Source organism: Thalia democratica, chromosome 4, assembly GCF_965202585.1.
Source record: "Thalia democratica chromosome 4, ktThaDemo2.hap1.1, whole genome shotgun sequence".
Lineage (NCBI taxonomy): Eukaryota > Metazoa > Chordata > Thaliacea > Salpida > Salpidae > Thalia > Thalia democratica.
In genome coordinates, this window is record NC_139168.1 from 11828759 (window position 1) to 11849250 (window position 20492).

The 20492-nt window shown below is 27.6% G+C and overlaps 2 protein-coding genes across 2 annotated transcripts in view; both read right to left on the bottom strand.

The window, feature by feature from the left end:
• Nucleotides 1–1131: 1131 nt before the first annotated feature.
• Nucleotides 1132–5941, bottom strand: LOC145833016 (uncharacterized). Its single transcript, XM_082940219.1, has 6 exons — nt 5897–5941; nt 5172–5346; nt 4121–4241; nt 1846–1966; nt 1587–1670; nt 1132–1260 (listed from the first exon to the last, which is right to left on the bottom strand). The coding sequence occupies exons 1-6, from the start codon at nt 5939–5941 to the stop codon at nt 1132–1134; spliced, it is 675 nt and encodes a 224-aa protein (XP_082796345.1).
• Nucleotides 5942–9666: 3725 nt separating this feature from the next.
• LOC145833017 (uncharacterized) overlaps nt 9667–20492 on the bottom strand; it is a 56632-nt gene continuing 45806 nt past the window's right edge. Inside the window, exons 49-59 of the mRNA XM_082940220.1 lie at nt 19942–20053; nt 19306–19494; nt 19064–19215; nt 18491–18684; nt 17623–17766; nt 17026–17205; nt 16170–16281; nt 15642–15753; nt 14478–14659; nt 13519–13698; nt 9667–9903 (exon numbers count right to left, since the gene is read on the bottom strand). Of these exons, the coding sequence (XP_082796346.1) occupies nt 9696–9903; nt 13519–13698; nt 14478–14659; nt 15642–15753; nt 16170–16281; nt 17026–17205; nt 17623–17766; nt 18491–18684; nt 19064–19215; nt 19306–19494; nt 19942–20053 (1765 nt within the window). The 3' untranslated portion in view covers nt 9667–9695. The remainder of the gene's footprint in view (nt 9904–13518; nt 13699–14477; nt 14660–15641; nt 15754–16169; nt 16282–17025; nt 17206–17622; nt 17767–18490; nt 18685–19063; nt 19216–19305; nt 19495–19941; nt 20054–20492) is intronic.

The following is a 20492-nucleotide window of genomic DNA, read 5'->3' on the forward strand; positions in this document are numbered from 1 at the left end:
AGTTGTCAACATATTTCAACAAATGTGCACTCCTAAAGATATATGTTTACCAAGAACTTATTATTAACTTGAATTTAATTTTAAGTAAATCATTTTAAGTAAAAATACTCGATTTTTTCAATTAGAACAAAATTTTAAATATATATACTGTATTTACTTTACTGCGAAGTAATAAAACGTTATGGTGTAAAATAAAAAGTATAAGGACTTTTTATAAAACTATAATTAAGTTTTTTTACTGAAAGTTATAACCACTAAAATAAAAATCGCATTATATCTTTTTTTTTAGTTGTCGTGAGACTTAACTAAAACTTTGTATGAAAGGCATTTATTCACGATTATTATTTTATAACAGAGTTTAAATAACTAATCAGGTTATAGAAGTTATTTTAAATACAGTTTAAAGTTTATTTCTTCTTTGGAAACATTATTCATTGTTCGTTCACAAAACTTTAGTAGTTTACTAAAAATATTTGATAACTATTTTCTCAAACTATAAAATTTTATAAAACTGAATGACAAAACTTATTTGATATATTGTTTAAATGAGTTCGGATGATTCAATAAATGAAATACTTAAGAAGCTGTTTAATATTTAAAAGTTTTTATATCATTGATTTAATGTAGGTTAAAATAATCTATAAGAGTTGCTGATTAGAATATGTAAATACATTAAGTTAATAAAAAACACATTACTTTTTATAAAATATGCATCAACTGATAATTATGCGTACAATAAGTTAGACATTTATCAAAAAAAATCATTAGTTAAATAAATAGAAAACTTAATAAATCTATTTGAATTTTTTAAATATCTAGATTTTTAAGTAAGCAACTTTGCATGAAAATTATACAGAGTTTAAAATCCACTAAAAGTTCCATAAATAACAATAGTGTTTTCAATGTGCAGAAATTTATTTACTGGGAGGTACAAATACTTGAATATACAACATAAAGGAAATAAAATACGTATATCGACATATTAAAACATATGAAAACATTATAAAAAAGAATGTAAATTTTTTAATCCAAAGTAATTACTGGAGGTATAAGTACTCGCATATATAATCATAAAGTTTATAAAGACATAACACAGCATAACAGGAGAAAAATCAATTTTTAAAACGTATTTTACAATTTTTTCACGGTGAAGAAAGTTGCTACTTTTTCTCCCCAATTCGTGCAGTGGGGAATTGGCTTTCTTTCCACGACTTTTATCTTCTTTTGATCCTCAAGATCTTTCAGGATTCCCTCAAACTCCTTTTAAAGTAAAAAAATAAATTTATGAACTTTAAAAATAAACTCTTTAAGTTAGTCATTTAATATTTTTGGTTTTTTAAAACAAAATTTTGCTTTTTTGTTTGAACATAATAAATGATAAGTAAACTTTAACTTCTTAAACAAAGTACTTACAAAATATGTTCTTAATTCGAATTCCTTGTTTTATTGAACAAAAATTTTATATACTGAATGAATTCCAAAATATATAAGTACATGAAGTTTAATGAGATACTTATAAAACTTTTTGGATTATCAAAACATTTTCTTTTATTGTTAATAAAATCGTTTGTAAAATAATTTCTTACTTTGTTGTATTCCAAGGAGCAGTGATCTGAAGGCCTCAGGTTGAACAGAAAGAATCCTCCTTTCTTGATTGCTCCAAGAAATCCCTTTTAAAATTTATGGATTAGTCAAAAAATCCATTATGTTTTAGAAAATCATAAGTTGGAAAAAAATAAAATAAATTAGTTGAAGTTAACATATAGCTCATTTAACTGTTAAATTTTTTACTTTTTTACTTAAGGAAGCCTTACTTTTACAAGCTTTAAAATTACAATTACATACCCTAGCAGAACTGGGGTTAATATTCATGGGGAAGAACCCTCCGGTGACCGATAACACGTCATAAGCTTCGTCTTTCAACGGTAATATTCCGTCATTTCCGACACAGTGACGTAGAATATTCCTGAAAAGTTTTATTGGATATGTATACTTAAATAGTGCATTTAACAATATATTAATAACTAGCTTTGTTAGACGGTAATATTATACCGTTGTTAACACAATTACATAAAATGGTTCATGAAAAAATTAATCATGAGAAACCTATTTCGAACCAAAATACAAAGTTTTTATCAGTTTTAACTATTTTACAAGAAGATAAAATACCGCAAGCTTAGTAACAAATGATGTCAACTTGTTTTTTCCTACAGCAGAATTAAAGAAAAAACTAGAAAACTTTTAATTGAACTAATCAAAACTAAAACATCAAGAAAAAAACTAAATACCTTAAGCTTAAAAACGAAAAATAGTGAAAATAGTCTTTTTCTTACATTAAAGCATTATTAGCATTAAAGAGGAGATAAAAAAAAAAAAATTTAATTGAACTTTTAAAAGTATTTTGGACTATGACATCAAGTAACGTAAGTCAAACACAGGCTTAAGTAGAAAATGTAAAAACGTAACAGCATATTTCTAAAAACTTCAAAACTTTCAAAACAAGAAAAGATTATGTAGTTTTATTAAATTTTATTTCAACTTTACACTAAACAAAATTCATTTTAATCACTCGTAAAACTTATAAACTAGATATAATAAAACTAACTTTAGTTTGCTTTGTATTAAAAGATGTAGTTAAAATTTGTGCAGTTGATACCTTGGAATTGTGCTGTTATTATTTTATATACAAAAGATTTACATAAAATCTTATAAAAGTCAAAGTAATAAGTTACTATAGATAACATTTTACCTTTTATAAGAACATTAAAAAAAGTTTTCAAATTTATTTTTAATACTTTAGTTATTATTAAATTGCTTATATTAGCTACTTTAGTAAAATTTAGAACAAGTTTCAATGTTTAAACACGTTTTCCTTTTTACTACAATTATGAAACACGAAAACATTTATTTTCCATCTGAAAAAATTTTAACGACAATAATAAGCACCACTCTTTTCATGCAAAACAAAATATTTGTCATGAGTTAATGGTAGCTGTGGTATTAAAGTAACGTCACTATATAAATATTTATCAACAAGTCAATAAAGCCAAATAGTAACCGTAAGACTAAAGACATGGGGACACGCAGTTAGTCAACAAACAGTTTTTATCTGACCTAGATACAATAAAAACAAATTAGCATCTGCTGAAAAATATTTCACAATTTTACTGAATTATTTAAAACAGTTTGTAATAAAAAAAAAATTGAAATTTTATATTTTCCTTTTATTACAGTAACTCTACATTTAAAGAACTCAGAATATTCATTAAAACTAGATCAGTTAACAATGGTGCACAAACAGGAACAACTCAATTGGAGAATAACCTAAGTCTTCACAAAACGACTTACTAAAGTCTTAAAATAGCCCAACAAGCGCTTTTCGCCCAATTATATGGTTTATTTTTCTTGCTGAATGACTGTTATGACAACGTTAACGTTACAAGCAACAACCTGGTCTAAGCTACAGACACCATTATTAATAAACCAGCAAGCGCTTTTCACGTAACTATCGTTTTTGCTGATCGTATGAGTTTACACAAACAACTTTAAGGCTTTTTGTTTCTTGCTCACCAAATAAGTTGTTAACAACAACACTAAAAACAACAACATAACAAGCTAGTCTCAAACCAAACACATAATTAATAACAAAAACAAATACTTTTTATTTTAGTTTAAAATTTTTATCCTTGTTTACTACATTCAACAACAAGAAGCAAGCTAGTCTGAAACCAAAGAAATTACTTATAATAATAAAAAACTTTTTACCTTATTTTAATATTTTCCTTCTTGTTGGCCAACCAAGTTGATAACAACAATAACATAACAAAATACAAGCCAGTTCCAAACTCCAAACATAGTAAGACCAGTATACACTTTAAGCATAAGTTTTAACCACTCTCTAGTAAAAACCGCTTTACCTTATTTTAAAATAATAATATTCTACCTAGTTATCCTAACTGCTGATCAAATAAGTCAATACAAACAACAACATAACAAGCTACTTTCAAACTGCAGACATCATTAAATTATTTCTTTACTTTTTTGCTGACGAATGTGTTACTAACAACAGCAACAATAACAAGCAGCAAGGTTGCTATTAACACGTTATCAAACTTGTTACCTGATTTTGAGGTTTTCTTTCTTGCTGACAACAGTCAACATGTTCATGTTCGCGTCAACCACATCAATATTTCCTTTGAAGTTGAACTTCAGTCTCAAGTGGTGTGGCATCGTTGCGCTTCCTAAGATTATTTACTAATACATTGTAATGTAAATTTTATAATTCAAAAGTAGCAACAAAGCTTTTATTTTAAACTCACTATTAGAACTTAAAGTCTTATAGATAGTTTTGCATAGTTATCTTGCATAGTTAAACATATCGAAAGTTTAGCTATCAAACCATAATGTTAGGATATAAATCTTTATAATTCTAAACTGAGTTAGAGTATAATGCGGTATTAAAAAATTATATATAACTTTATAATTCCTTTTAAAAGCCTTGTTGATAATAAAACGATATATTTTTTCGCTATAACTCATAAATAAATTTCAAAAACCTTATTAAACAGCTTCAAAAAAAAAAAGGAAAAATAAACCAGATTTGTTTCTTATAAAAAGTAAACAACTGTCAATGTTCAACATTTATATTAAGTAAAACTTATATATATAAAACCAAGGAAAGTTTTAGTCACTCGAAAATATATTTAATACATTTAAGTAACAACATATTTATTTTTTCTTGACACACAACATATAGTTTTTTTTTTGCAAAAGTTTGGCGTGACAAAACAAGAAATATTTAAGAAAAGTTAAAACTTCTTTTGCAACGATTGTTACTAATTCACAATGTATTCTCTTATGACGTATTGTTGACAACTTCTCATATATTTTGCTACCGTCGTATAGTAAAACCCAAAATCAATCAAACGGGTTAAGGCGTAAAATAGCAGCAAACTGACATATCACAAAACATACAATACAGTGCCAAGACCGAAGTAACTTTTAAATTTAACTTTATAAACGTGACGTCAGTATTAAAAACAAATAACGTCACAAACCGATTTATATTAAAACAACACAAATTATAAAAAATACAATTAAACTTTATAAAATTAAACAGTAGGTTCATAATGCTTTATAAGAAGCAAAAAATAAATTGTGACGTCACAAACCGGTACCGACGTCGAGCACGTTGACACTTTCTCCCTCCCCAAATTCTCTGCTTATTATTTCCGCTGATGTCTCAGCAGCGGGGAATCCCAATAACTCCAGCGACGATTTGTCGTATTTTTCGCTCCACTTATCGTAGGCTTTCTGGCACTCCTCAAAGTTTGCCGCGTCCCTTACCTGTGATTGTGACGTAAAAATGTATAGCTGTCTGTATTATGACGTAACTACGCATTATTTTTTGAGTTTTTTTGAAAATTTTGATCTCAAAGTATTTTAGTGCAGGTTAATTGTTGGAGTGGTAAATTTAAATGCCTAACCTGCAGTTTGATACATGTATCTAGATATTTATGTATATTTTTATTTTTAGTAAAACAAAAACAACTATATTTAGAAAAACTTAGAAAGCTTATACTAAAGCACTTAAAAGTTAACAATACTAAACAATGAAAGTTTATAGATAAACATGTTGTATCTGTAAAGTTGTGAACGAATTGTGTTTTTAATTTTATTTTGAGTACAGATAGCTTTTATATAGCTCAATTGTTGCAGTAGGTACCAGCTTAAATAAAAACAATTAAATTTGAATGTTCCTTATAATTGCTTTTTAACTCCGTGAGAGCATAAAAACACATATAATTAACTTTAAAATTTAGTTCATTATATCTATATATATATATATATACATTTAGTATTGTTTAAATATATTATATTTGTTTTTTTTTCTAACCGCTATGGAAAGCTTCTTGTGTTCTTCTTTTTCATCTAAAGTCATTTTATTGTTTATTTATTATCTAAAAAATAGTTAGATCACTTTAAATAAAAAACTGTAAGTTTAAAGAATTTCAAAAATAAAGTTGTATTTTTGAACTTGTGCAAAACTTATTTTATATTCTAAACTAGTCTTAATTCAAAACATGCTCAAGTTTTTGCTGTTATTAGATGTTTTACTTATAATTTTCCCTGAAAGCTACATACTTGAAAATGTATTCTTTACAAGTCTTAAATGCTCTGTGCATTTTATAGATTCTAAATATATGCAAATAAGCTAAAAACAGTAGAACAAATAAATATCTCTTTGAACTTTTCTAAACAAACTTTCTAAGACAAAGCTAATTTATGATAAGTTGTTGCAATGCTTATAAAAGAGCATTTTAGTTGCATATTTGCACCGCAGGCAATTAAGTTTGTCATTATACGTGGGTTTGTAATTTTTAGTCATAAAGTTTAAGCGGTTTGTTGTATTAAGGTTTGCAAATGAGTAGTATTTTCAATAACTTTTTTACCGTTTAAAACTTTAACTTTTTAAACTTATAGTCTTATTCTAGGTTGCTGAATTTTAAATTTCTCTTCACGATTTTAGTTTATGTAAGTAAACAACATATTTCATCCGAGTTTCGATATTAGTCTAAAGTGTATTTTTATCCCCTTCTATTTCCTCTGACCCTTAAGTAATCTTACTATGCAATAGAAAAATAAATAGTTTGGATAGATTTGGTTATTATTAGAATAATATTAGATAAAAAAGAAGCTTTTATTAATAACTGAAGTATCCTACAAAAAAAGAAAAGTGTTGACTTAAGATATGGTTAAATAAAATGGTGCAAAATTATAAGCACAGTCTTGATTGAAATATCTTGCTTGATTTTACTGAAGTCATATTCAATTGATATTTTTCGCTAACATAAAAAAAAGAATAAACCATCCAGAAAGATAAAAAATCAAACTTTGTTGGTAAGAGTTTTATATAGTATTACTAGCAGTTTGAAATTATTTTTGCTTAGTTGCTTTTATTTACATGCCTGTTGCGACAAGTGGTATTTTTATTAAGGAGGCAAGAAGTTTTACAAATGTTTAAAAAATCTCTTAATTTAACACTTAAAATAATTAGCTAGTAAGGTTAAAATGCTAAAACTACAAAAAATCGTTAGTAAACAAAAGTTTATAAAGAAAATAAAATCTTTAACAGTTTTTATACTATAAAAAAAAGTTTTTAGTTTCTTACGCCCCTGCTACATGCTACATTTTTATTTTTAAGTTTGCAACATATTTGAAATAACAAACGAATTTACCAATGGTTAACTTTTATATATAACAAATGTTTAATCAGCCCAAATTACTATTTTAACTTAAGTTTCAATAGTTCTAAAGATAAATATGTAGTGTTTTAACTTACTTTTAATCAAATGACTTATTTTATTTAAAATTAAACTTTTTTAAGATTAAAATTTTTAATCAGTCTGCCTTTTTTAAAACATTTAACATACAACATAAATTAAAACCACTGTTAGTTAAAAATCAAAAGAGCAATCAAAAATAATTTTTTGTAAAACATTAAACAACATAAAAAAAACTATCAAAACTTACATTCAAAACTGTTTTTAATAATTTTTATAAATTAAGCTACATTTTTAATTCTAATATCAGTATTAAATATGTTTGCATTTAAGTAATTCTATAAAACTATAAAAATAAACTTCCAGCAAACTTACCAAAAAGCACAAATCTAAAAAGACCAAACTAAACTTTACTTAAAACAATATTGATTTAAAAGTGATCTATTTTTAATTTAGAATAGTTTTTGTATTGTTAACTAAGTTATTATTTATTTATATTTTAAAGTGCTACATAAATTAAAATAAAAACTAGTGTAGATTAAACTTATTACAAAAATGTTTAACTGAAACAACTAAGTATCATTTCGATCGATTGTTACCTAAACTTTATAATAGAGTCTTCACTAATATAAATACGACCTTTGAATATACCAGTAAAAAATAGTTTAAACTGAGTAAAAAACAAAACAAAAAACAGAAAACTAGAAATAAACTTTAAACGAAATTACTAAGTCAAATTTTTCATTGTTCAGCTTTAGTAAAAATATTTTTGTTCATAACAGAAATTTATCAGGTGTTAATAAGTATCAAAAATAAAGTACTTGTAGACAATTATATTTTGTTTTAACTAAAACTTAGGTTTATGGTTTGCATAGTAACTGATCACTAAACTAAACAGAAACTGAGCAGAAGTTGCTAAATTTCTTTAAACATGTAGGCTCAAAACAAGAAAAAAAAAACAAATGAGCTTTAATCTTAAAAATTTTTTCAGATTAAACAAAAGTTTGATTTTAAAATTACAAGTACTTTTGTAAGTTCAACTGAAAATAACTGGGTCTAACCGCACTGTTTATAACGGTATAATTTTTTGTTGAAAGCAAACATATTGCATAAAAGTTGTGTAATTAAAGCAAACAAAGAACAAGCAAGTTATTTTTTTCTAAGCACTTCAAAAGCAAACAACTTATTTAAGGTGTGATTAGGCATTTTTTGTTTTGAAGCTTAGCTTGAAGCTTGTACCAATAGCAATTGTTATTTTTTCGTGCGGTTTTAATCATAATCTGAAAGAAAATATTTTTTTACTTTTTAACTTCGCTGCGTTATAGTTAAAACGGAATAAATATAAACAAAATAAGATAATAAAAAACAAATATCTACAACATATTACTAAAGCATAGTACTAACACTATATTTCACCTTAATAAGCATTTAAACAAGTTTATAAACTGTTCTTTTTATATTTGTAAATAACAAACAAATTTTAAGTTTAAATAGTTAAAAAACTGCATTAACTTTTATTGCAGGCAATTTTTTTTTTAGATTATACACGATAATCATTTTATTGTTTAAACATTAAAAAATCTACGCGTACTCGTAATTTATTAATTAAAGCTATAAGCTATAAATAGCTAAACAAAAACATAACAATAACCTTACTTCAACAGTTTTATTTAGCATCCTTAGCTAGAGTTAAATTTTGAATACATGCGATTTCGCATGTTGAACATTTAAAATTATATTATTTTCTAACCAAAACTTTTCTATAAAATTTAATTAGGAGCAGTATTTTTTTTAAACTTCTAACCTCATGGAAATATTAAGAAGTTTAAATATGGTTTAATAAAACATTGAAACAAAAAATTTTGTTTTTATAATTAAATTTATTGTTAAAACGTTTAAACTTCAACCCTATCATGAATTAATAAAAATAATTTCATTTAAAACATCATGAATTTGAGAAAACATAATTATTCTTTGAATTTTGCACTAATTTATTAATACGAAATAAAAGCATAGTAAATAATAAACTACAAATAATAACCATTTACTATTAGTAACAATAAAATGTTTTGGCTGACTGTTTCATTTTTTATGTTAAATTATCAAAAAAAAAAAATTAATTATTATAAGCGAATATAAAAAAATGAATTTTATATTTTAAATAATCTATTAAACACTTTTGACTGCATTGGTAATATATAATAAAAAATACGAGAAATTTAGTTAAAGCATACACAAAACGCTAAAAAGAAAAATTAATTGCAGGTAATCTCTTTTAATAATGATATAAAATAAAAAGAAAGCTTTTAACATTTTTACCAAGTAAAAAAGTTTAATCAAAATAAATTTAAATCAACAAACACATTTTTGCGGTAAATTCAACGACTAAAAACATTGCTACAAAATCTCTGGTCAGCAGTTTTCGAGTTTGGGTGTTCCCCTGAAAAAGTCCCAGAACTGCAATAATGCTTCCGAGAAGTATCCACTGTTCACCTCCCTGCTGATTCCGGCCACACGGCGGCGCTGTTGCCTCTCAAAGAACTTTTCGATTTTGCTCCTGTCAGTTTCGCACTTTTCGGTGACGATCTTCACCACTTGTTCGTGGAAGGTCTCGTATGATCTTGTGAAAAATTAAAAGTTTAATTTATTGTCATTGTTATTGTTGTTTTTTAAAATGAAAAATATTTTAGATGTACAAGATGATAAAAAATATGACAAATGTTTTCAATCCCAAAGTTCGACTTTTATTACCACAACAAATTTTGTTTTTACAGCCTTAACTAACTAAATCAATTAGTTTTCTAAACATACTAATGTGCAGTACACTTTTGTAATTTAAAAACAATTAGTACAAACATATCATACATTTAAACTTAAACAATTTTTTTACAATAAAAACGTTAACTTATTACAGCTTCCGGCGTTATGGACTGAAAATTTCTATACCAGTTTCGTAATAAAAACTACCTCTAAATAGTCTGAACAACATTTAAAAGTATTTTAACAACATAACTTCAAATATTTTTTCAATTACCTGCAAACGGTTTGGTGATCATCAGAGAACAGCACCTAGTGTTGTTCTATTTCTATACTATTTTTTATACTTCACTTTATTTAAAATCAACCTGGAAACAGTTTGGTGATCTTCAGAGAACACCACTTAGTGTTGTTCTATTTCTATACTATTTTTTATATTTCACTTTATTTAAAATCAACCTGGAAACAGTTTGGTGATCTTCAGAGAACACCACTTAGTGTTGTTCTATTTCTATACTATTTTTTTATACTTCACTTTATTTAAAATCAACCTGCAAACAGTTTGGTGATCTTCAGAGAACACCACTTAGTGTTGTTCTATTTCTATACTATTTTTTATATTTCACTTTATTTAAAATCAACCTGCAAACAGTTTGGTGATCTTCAGAGAACACCACTTAGTGTTGTTCTATTTCTATACTATTTTTTATATTTCACTTTATTTAAAATCAACCTGCAAACAGTTTGGTGATCTTCAGAGAACACCACTTAGTGTTGTTCTATTTCTATACTATTTTTTATACTTCACTTTATTTAAAATCAACCTGCAAACAGTTTGGTGATCTTCAGAGAACACCACTTAGTGTTGTTCTATTTCTATACAATTTTTTATATTTCACTTTATTTAAAATCAACCTGCAAACAGTTTGGTGATCTTCAGAGAACACCACTTAGTGTTGTTCTATTTCTATACTATTTTTTATACTTCACTTTATTTAAAATCAACCTGCAAACGGTTTGGTGATCTTCAGAGAACACCACTTAGTGTTGTTCTATTTCTATACTATTTTTTTATACTTCACTTTATTTAAAATCAACCTGCAAACAGTTTGGTGATCTTCAGAGAACACCACTTAGTGTTGTTCTATTTCTATACTATTTTTTATATTTCACTTTATTTAAAATCAACCTGCAAACAGTTTGGTGATCATCAGAGAACACCACTTAGTGTTGTTCTATTTCTATACTATTTTTTTATACTTCACTTTATTTAATATCAACCTGCAAACGGTTTGGTGATCTTCAGAGAACACCACTTAGTGTTGTTCTATTTCTATACTATTTTTTTATACTTCACTTTATTTAATATCAACCTGCAAACGGTTTGGTGATCTTCAGAGAACACCACTTAGTGTTGTTCTATTTCTATACTATTTTTTATACTTCACTTTATTTAAAATCAACCTGCAAACGGTTTGGTGATCTTCAGAGAACACCACTTAGTGTTGTTCTATTTCTATACTATTTTTTATATTTCACTTTATTTAAAATCAACCTGCAAACGGTTTGGTGATCTTCAGAGAACACCACTTAGTGTTGTTCTATTTCTATACTATTTTTTTATACTTCACTTTATTTAAAATCAACCTGCAAACGGTTTGGTGATCTTCAGAGAACAGCACCTAGTGTTGTTCTATTTCTATACTATTTTTTTATACTTCACGTTATTTAAAATCAACCTGCAAACGGTTTGGTGATCTTCAGAGAACACCACTTAGTGTTGTTCTATTTCTATACTATTTTTTATACTTCACTTTATTTAAAATCAACCTGCAAACGGTTTGGTGATCTTCAGAGAACACCACTTAGTGTTGTTCTATTTCTATACTATTTTTTTATACTTCACTTTATTTAATATCAACCTGCAAACGGTTTGGTGATCTTCAGAGAACACCACTTAGTGTTGTTCTATTTCTATACTATTTTTTTATACTTCACTTTATTTAAAATCAACCTGCAAACGGTTTGGTGATCTTCAGAGAACACCACTTAGTGTTGTTCTATTTCTATACTATTTTTTTATACTTCACTTTATTTAAAATCAACCTGCAAACGGTTTGGTGATCTTCAGAGAACACCACTTAGTGTTGTTCTATTTCTATACTATTTTTTTATACTTCACTTTATTTAAAATCAACCTGCAAACAGTTTGGTGATCTTCAGAGAACACCACTTAGTGTTGTTCTATTTCTATACTATTTTTTATATTTCACTTTATTTAAAATCAACCTGCAAACAGTTTGGTGATCTTCAGAGAACACCACTTAGTGTTGTTCTATTTCTATACTATTTTTTTATACTTCACTTTATTTAAAATCAACCTGCAAACGGTTTGGTGATCTTCAGAGAACACCACTTAGTGTTGTTCTATTTCTATACTATTTTTTATACTTCACTTTATTTAAAATCAACCTGCAAACGGTTTGGTGATCTTCAGAGAACACCACTTAGTGTTGTTCTATTTCTATACTATTTTTTTATACTTCACTTTATTTAATATCAACCTGCAAACGGTTTGGTGATCTTCAGAGAACACCACTTAGTGTTGTTCTATATCTATACTATTTTTTATACTTCACTTTATTTAAAATCAACCTGCAAACAGTTTGGTGATCTTCAGAGAACACCACTTAGTGTTGTTCTATTTCTATACTATTTTTTATATTTCACTTTATTTAAAATCAACCTGGAAACAGTTTGGTGATCTTCAGAGAACACCACTTAGTGTTGTTCTATTTCTATACTATTTTTTTATACTTCACTTTATTTAAAATCAACCTGCAAACGGTTTGGTGATCTTCAGAGAACACCACTTAGTGTTGTTCTATTTCTATACTATTTTTTTATACTTCACTTTATTTAATATCAACCTGCAAACGGTTTGGTGATCTTCAGAGAACACCACTTAGTGTTGTTCTATTTCTATACTATTTTTTATACTTCACTTTATTTAAAATCAACCTGCAAACGGTTTGGTAATCTTCAGAGAACACCACTTAGTGTTGTTCTATTTCTATACTATTTTTTTATACTTCACTTTATTTAAAATCAACCTGCAAACGGTTTGGTGATCTTCAGAGAACACCACTTAGTGTTGTTCTATTTCTATACTATTTTTTTATACTTCACTTTATTTAAAATCAACCTGCAAACGGTTTGGTGATCTTCAGAGAACAGCACCTAGTGTTGTTCTATTTCTATACTATTTTTTATACTTCACTTTATTTAAAATCAACCTGCAAACAGTTTGGTGATCTTCAGAGAACACCACTTAGTGTTGTTCTATTTCTATACTATTTTTTATATTTCACTTTATTTAAAATCAACCTGCAAACGGTTTGGTGATCTTCAGAGAACAGCACCTAGTGTTGTTCTACTTCTATACTATTTTTTATACTTCACTTTATTTAAAACCAACCTGCAAACGGTTTGGTGATCTTCAGCGAACACAACTTCCTTCAGCGCGTTCTGAGCTGCTTCAGCAGTCACCGTGAAGAACTCATCCTTGCACGGGAGGATGTCCTCCCTACTCGGGAAGTCCACAGCGAAGCCTAGTAACTCCATCAGTCTGTTCACCAGGTGCAGCAGAGACGTGTATCTGAGATAATTATTTAACTTAAAAATTATTAGATGATTCAGGGCAATTTATTAATTTTGTCAACAAACGCAACATAGACGTGTACTTTTTGAACAATTCAAAGTGGTGTGTTCAAAAAACAGAACCGCTAAGTTGTTACATAAAGTCTGATAACAACAAAAAGTCGAAAATAAGCTTCAAAGTCAATTTAACTTCAAATTTAAGTTTTTAGATTTTTCCAAGTTGTGATTGTAAAACTATGTTTAAATTACAGTGGGGCTAGTTTTATTTAGTAGCACTTCAAAAAGTCAAAAAGTAAATGGGTAGGTTAGACTATTACTAATACCATGAATAAGTTTAGAACATTTCAACAGAGTTAGTTTATACATTTTACAAATTTGTACAAAGTTATAATTTTATCAGATATGTTAAACTAGTTTATTTGAAAACTGCTAGTTTTGCATCAACTATTCCAAAGTGTTAAAAAAGTATATAAAAACCATAGCGCTTACACAAAACTAATAATCATTGCCACTTCAACAGAGTTAACTTTGATACATACATTGTTTTACAAATGTTACAATTTTAAGAGATATGTTGAACAAGTTTATTTGAAAACTGATAGGTTTGCATAAATTATTTCAAAATGTCAAAACACCATGGTGCTTGTACAAAACTAACATAATTCTTAAAAAATCATCCGAAAAAAATAATCGCAAAGTTACTTATAGATACAAACAACTAAAAAGTGTGAAACAATCGACTACAAACAGTTACTCGTACTTTGATCCAAAGCAAACCTGTTGGACCACGTTTGGTGAGAAAGGACCCTGTTTGCGGGGTCTTCGGGGCAGAAAACTTTGGGGAAGGCGTCGAACAGCGCTGCGGGGTCGCCATCCACGTTTTCCAGGTTGGCGTACGTGAGCACGACGTTCTTGAAAGATTCGAAGTCCCGCACCTGACTGGTCATCATGACGAGGGTCTGTAAAGTTGCAAATATAAACTGAATTGTTTAAAGTAAATTTTGCGATATGAATAATGTTCTAAGATAAACCAAGGTAAAACACATGACTAAACACAATTTTGCATTTTATAGTTGGTAAAGCTATAAGTGGTCAAATATTTAAAGCAACTAGTTCTGATCAGAACTGACTTATATAATTTCAACTAGATTTACTTAAATGTCTTAAGAAAGTTAAAAGTTTAGTTGAATAATTTTTGTAAATTTCTTACTTCTGTTTATAATTAAGAACAAAACAGATAAATATTTAAATATTGATTAAAACTACGAGGGTAGTAAAAGTTTTTTGTCTTAATTTATATTTTAAGTTTAAGCTAAGTGCAACAGTTTTTATACTTTTAGACGCATTTGTAAAAAAAAGCTTTTTAGTTTATTGTTTTGAAACAAATTAAAATGCTCGCTTATTATAATAAACCTTTATAATTTCGTTAAAAGTAATTAACAAATTAAATAAAAAAGTTTATAACTTACAACACTATCCTCACATAAAAATGTGCATTAGTTAACATACTTAATGTGCTTACTGGTATATAAAAAAAAAATCTAAAAATAAATTTGACTATGTTTCAGACTGATTCAAGAAAATTTAACCAAGTTAAAATAAAAATAAATAAAGTTTTTTTAAATTTTTTATAAAGTATTTCAACTTAGTTTGATACTTTGTTAATTTGACTTCTTTTATGTAATGTGTCTTGCTTCTATTTTACTGTTTAGTACAATGCAAAAGACTATTTGTATCTTTAGGTGCTTGATAGAGTTTTACTTATTTAATTTTAACTTTTATAAATATTTAGTCTTGTATATGATACGAAATACATATTTTTTCTTAAAGTACTTAAACGTAAGTTCTGTCAAAAGTAAACAATAGTTACAATGTATACACTTGAAAGCTTTATTAAAGTAGCACTATTGTCAAACATAGTTAAAAAAATTCATTTTCAACCTGATAGTTTGATCTGATACCGGGAACTTTGTCCAGAGCAGTGGAGCATCTTCCGGAGAAACAGGACACGATCGAGCTTGACATGCATCCGAGGAACTTCTCAAAACCAGGTCTGAAATTGAAAAAAAAATCAACGAAAACAGAGTGACAAGGTCATTTCTTGAGAAAAAAGGTCGTAACATTTTGTACTTTGTAAGTTACAAAAGAATACTTTTAAAAACTAAACAATTGATAATAAATACTACCTGTCAATATTAGAAGTGGAATAGTTAAAGCACTTAAGAGTATATACTTAGTCAGTTATAACGTAAAATTAAACAACAGTTAATAACTTTAAGGGTCTTAAATTTTTTACAGCACAGCTCAAAATAATGAAAAATTTGATATTCTTTTATAAAAATGTAAAATGAGTACAGATAGTTTTTGAGTCTATAGGCACACAAATCAGATGGCTATAAGTAGTAATTCTTTAAGTCTTTTAACTAGCTTCATGTGTTGTTTGTTTCACATTATTCATTTTAAACTAACAAGCAATGCTGGCTGTTGCTTTTGTAAGGCAGTCCTTCCACGAAGGGTGCTGTGCAATACTCGATCTTTCCGAGCAAATCTTTGAACGAACAAGAAGGCAAAAATGGGATGTCTGGAATGATAGAGAAAATAATTAATTACACTTATACTGCTAGTGTACTTATCTACAGCAAAAGTTTTAAAAACATAAGTTACTACTATTTTTCTTTGTAAAAACTTGAACTAGAACTTCTTAAATTTGTTTTTATTTTTAGACTAAAGTGTAGAAAAACCTTAAAAAATTTAAAGTATATTTCTTGTTAAAAAGTTATCACAAGTCTCTTTTTCTATGAAGACTTGTACAGTTTAACTCTGTCATAAACCTTAAAGTAGTCAAACAATTTCAAATGAATTCCAAAACGATTTTAAAAGCGGCAATATCTTCTTGTGTTACAAATAAATTTTAGATAGTTGAAAACAAAAACATAGTATTAATTTAGTTCATTTTATATTATTTTTTCAACTGAATAAAACTTATATGATCAAGACTAAAAATATAACGTTTTCAAAAAGTTAATAGTTGTGAATTAAATTTTTATTTCTAAGCAGGTGTCCTCTTTTTGTGTTCAATGCGAAAGTTTTAATTAAGGTTTAAAAAAATGTTTGCTTAAGTTAAACAGTATTTGATAAATTGTTAAACTTTTAACCAACCAACTTCTCTTGTGGCTTAAAAACAGTTTTACAGTAAACTTAATTAAACTAATTTTATTTTTATCAACAACAAAACCTCTTTTGAAATTCTCAGGGGCTTAGAGTGAAAGTAAAAACTATAAATAATTATTTTACTGACTAAGTACTTATTTTTTCAACCACCAACCTCTTTTGGGGCACTTTTGGGGCGGAGGTGTTTCCTGCATGTCTGAACACTGGTCGCCATGACAATAGTTCATCGTGCAGTTTCTCAGGAAACCCATTCCTGAGTATTCCACGAACCTGCTCACGTCCTGACACGTGTAAGCCTTCCTGCTACTCATACATTTGCCTTCCTCAATTACCACTGTAAAGAAAAAATAAGTTACATAATTTGATATTTTTTACTGTTTAGTTAGTTTAATTCTTGTAAGCCTTCATACTGTTCATGCATTTTCCTACCTCTGTTACCACTGTAAAGGAAAAAAACAAATAGTTTGATAATTAGCATCGTTTTATGTATTTCTGTATTACCACTAAAATAATAACTTATAAAATAATTAATAGTTTGTTTTTTTATGTGCTTAAACGTTGCAAGCCTTCCTCCTCTTCATACATTTGCCTTTCTCGATTATTACTGTTATAGTTTTTTTTGTTTTTTTTTAATGTAATATATAATCTTAAACTAACAAGGAATCTGCTGTGATACGTGTACGCATTTTTCAGACATAAATTTAAAATAAACAATTAGGCATAGAAAACTTTAAAACAAATTCCAACTAACGAGGAGTCTTATTTGAAACGAGCACGTATTTTTCTGACATGCACAAAAACTCCCCATTGCCCACATTGCAGGGTGTGACGTACGTGTTGTCCTCAACCACTTTTCCGTCCACCACCATCCTCTTACCAGTCACGCACTCCCTCTCTGTAAGGTTGTAAAAATTTAAAAGTTACCACTGTTTCTGTTGTGCATAATGTTAGTAGTTTTGAATTATACATTTTTCTTTCTTAGTCTTTAGACCAGTGGTCTTCACGGTTTGCATCTGTGCACATTAGTGTGCATAAAGGTAATTTTAGCGTGCACCAAAGACGTAATGTTCTAATATAAATATATAGTATAATCATTTTATAAAATAAGAAAAAATAAGCAAAAGGTAATTGTACTATACAAAGTACTTTATATATTTTTTTTTATTTTACACTTTAAATCGTTAGACTACAACTTTTTAAAATGCTCAATATCATTAAATTTTAAAACGAAAAGATTTAAATCACTGATAACAGTCGTGTTTCTTTATATTTATTGACAACTAAGTTCATAACAATGCATATAGTATAAGTCTGTCGTTCAAAAAATGATAGATTTTTTTGTAAGATTCTTGTAGTTCTTTAATAGATTTATGCAAACTATTCCGACCGGTTTCGGTGGCGAAAAATTGCTACCTTTTCAAGCAAAAACATTAAACTGCATATAACAATGTTAGTTAATAATGCTGTTATTTAAAAACTTATTCATGCGTGAAAAGTATAAACAATAACTAAAGTGTAGTTCTTTCATATAAATGTATGAAAACCTCTATCGCATCCGATGAGCTTCTTGTTGTCGGCAAAGAACTCATAATAAAAAAATAAAATAAACTTATGAAAACCTTTATCGCAACCGATGAGCTTCTTGTTGTCGGCAAAGAACTCGTACAGTACCCTGGTTGCTGTTTCGAACTGGTAGGCGTACTCGTGGTTGTCCGGGTACTTCCTGAACAACTCCTGAAAGTTGACCACGTCCTTCTTGGAGCACCCGTGCCTGTAGATCAGCTTCATCAGCTTCGTGAAGTAGTCGTACGCTCTGTTGATCAGATTTTAATTAAATGCATATAATATTAAATATTTAAATAGAAAAAAAATTTAAATTTTTTTTTTCACGGTTACTTTTGAAGTAGTCGTACGCTCTGTTGGGAGATAAGTGTATTAAAGTTAATTTTTTTATTCAAATAACGTTTTTAGTTTTCTTTGATTAAACCTGAAGCCAAGAGTTTTTTTCTTACAAATATTTTTTTTTGTTTTTAAATTCAAATCAAAAATCAAGTTGTTTTTACAACTTAACCTAATCTCTAAAAATGCTTTTTAATAATTTTATACACCTAACAAAAATAAAAGTAAGAAGAAAATGAGTAAACTTAAACGTGCACATAACTGCTTAAAAACAAATTCAAACAAAAACAAACTTGCAAATGTCGTTTTTGTCCTGAGCCCTGGCAAGTGAACTGTACAGGTTCTTCTGCAGTATAGCAGACAATGTGTAAAAGTTGTAATCGCAAGGAAGAATTTGCTCGATCGTCGGAATTTCCACTTTGATTTGCAAGCTGTTGAAGAAATCCTGTGAGAAAAATTGTTTACGTTTCATTAAAATCATTTTTTAAATTGTTTTTGTCACTAAAAAGTTATTAAAGTTAATATTTGTTTTTACCTGTGCCATCTTGGTAAAATCGGTTGTGATTATCAAGGGTTTCTGGTACTTTCCCTCCTTATCGGGGCACAACATCACCGCTTGCTCCAGATCCTCCAGTAGGGTCGCTGTTTCCTGGAAACCTAGCAACCTGAACCTCTTGACTATTTCCTCCACTGAACTAACCTCGTACATCACTTCTCGGATGGTCTGAAAAAAAATGTTAAGTTTAAATTAAATTAGATTAAGTATTTAACAGAAGTGAATTCATTGTTTATTAGTCGATTAAAAATAATAATTTTGTTTCTAGAACTTTTATGTACGAAAATAAACTGTTATTTATCTATGTCGTTTTGAATTTTTTGTATGATAATTTCGGAAAATCACAATACAAAATTTTCTTATCTAATTATTTTATTTCAATAATGCTTATTATATCTAATTTAAATTCACTATTAAAAGTATATAAAACGTTAACTAGATAAAATGTTTAATAGACTATGTTTAAGTACATATAAATGTTATTTCTTAGTTCAATATATTATATGTAAAGGTTTTAATGAACTTACGTAAAATCATTTTATTACTTTTATTATTCTAACTTAAGTTAAAACTAAAACATAAATAATGCTACAAACTTAGCATATCAAAAATTACCATGTAAGTGAATCTCATACCAGGAATATCATCTAATACAGTTGGACATCTCCCACTCAAAAAATCAACAATCACCTTTGACAGACACTTTATTGTATCTGTACTTGCTTTTCTGTGTAATAAATTGTTTACTAGTATTTGCTTGATTTTATAGAACTACTTTGCATAATACTTTAATTCATCTACAATTACTATAAACATTGACTCGCGTTTAATTATTTTTTTGGAGCTACATTTTAGTTAGTCTTTTTTTTTTGTTGTTTATAAAACATAAATATAATTGGTTGTTTTGAAAGAAAAGCTTTTCGAGTACTAGATAAACATAGTTGAAAAAAGGCAAATTAAGCACAAAAATATACAATAAAAGATGAATATATTACATTCATTTTTTTTATTTCTTTTCTTTTTTTGGGTGGCACGCATGCACCAGTTTCCCTCCCTACGCTACGCCCCTGGTCCTTAGTAAACTTGCTTTTATCTTTATATTCTATAACGTTTGATAATATAACATTCGCAGATAAATTAAACATTCAAGTTTCAACCTCTGATAA

Excerpts from the sequence above, each read along its gene's own strand:
- LOC145833016 (XM_082940219.1), bottom strand. The coding sequence starts at position 5,941 with ATGACTTTAGATGAAAAAGAAGAACACAAGAAGCTTTCCATAGCG. Across the intron at positions 5,347-5,896 it reads ACAAGAAGCTTTCCATAGCG|GTAAGGGACGCGGCAAACTT; the intron begins GTTAGAAAAAAA and ends TCACAATCACAG. Across the intron at positions 4,242-5,171 it reads CGTGCTCGACGTCGGTACCG|GAAGCGCAACGATGCCACAC; the intron begins GTTTGTGACGTC and ends AAATAATCTTAG.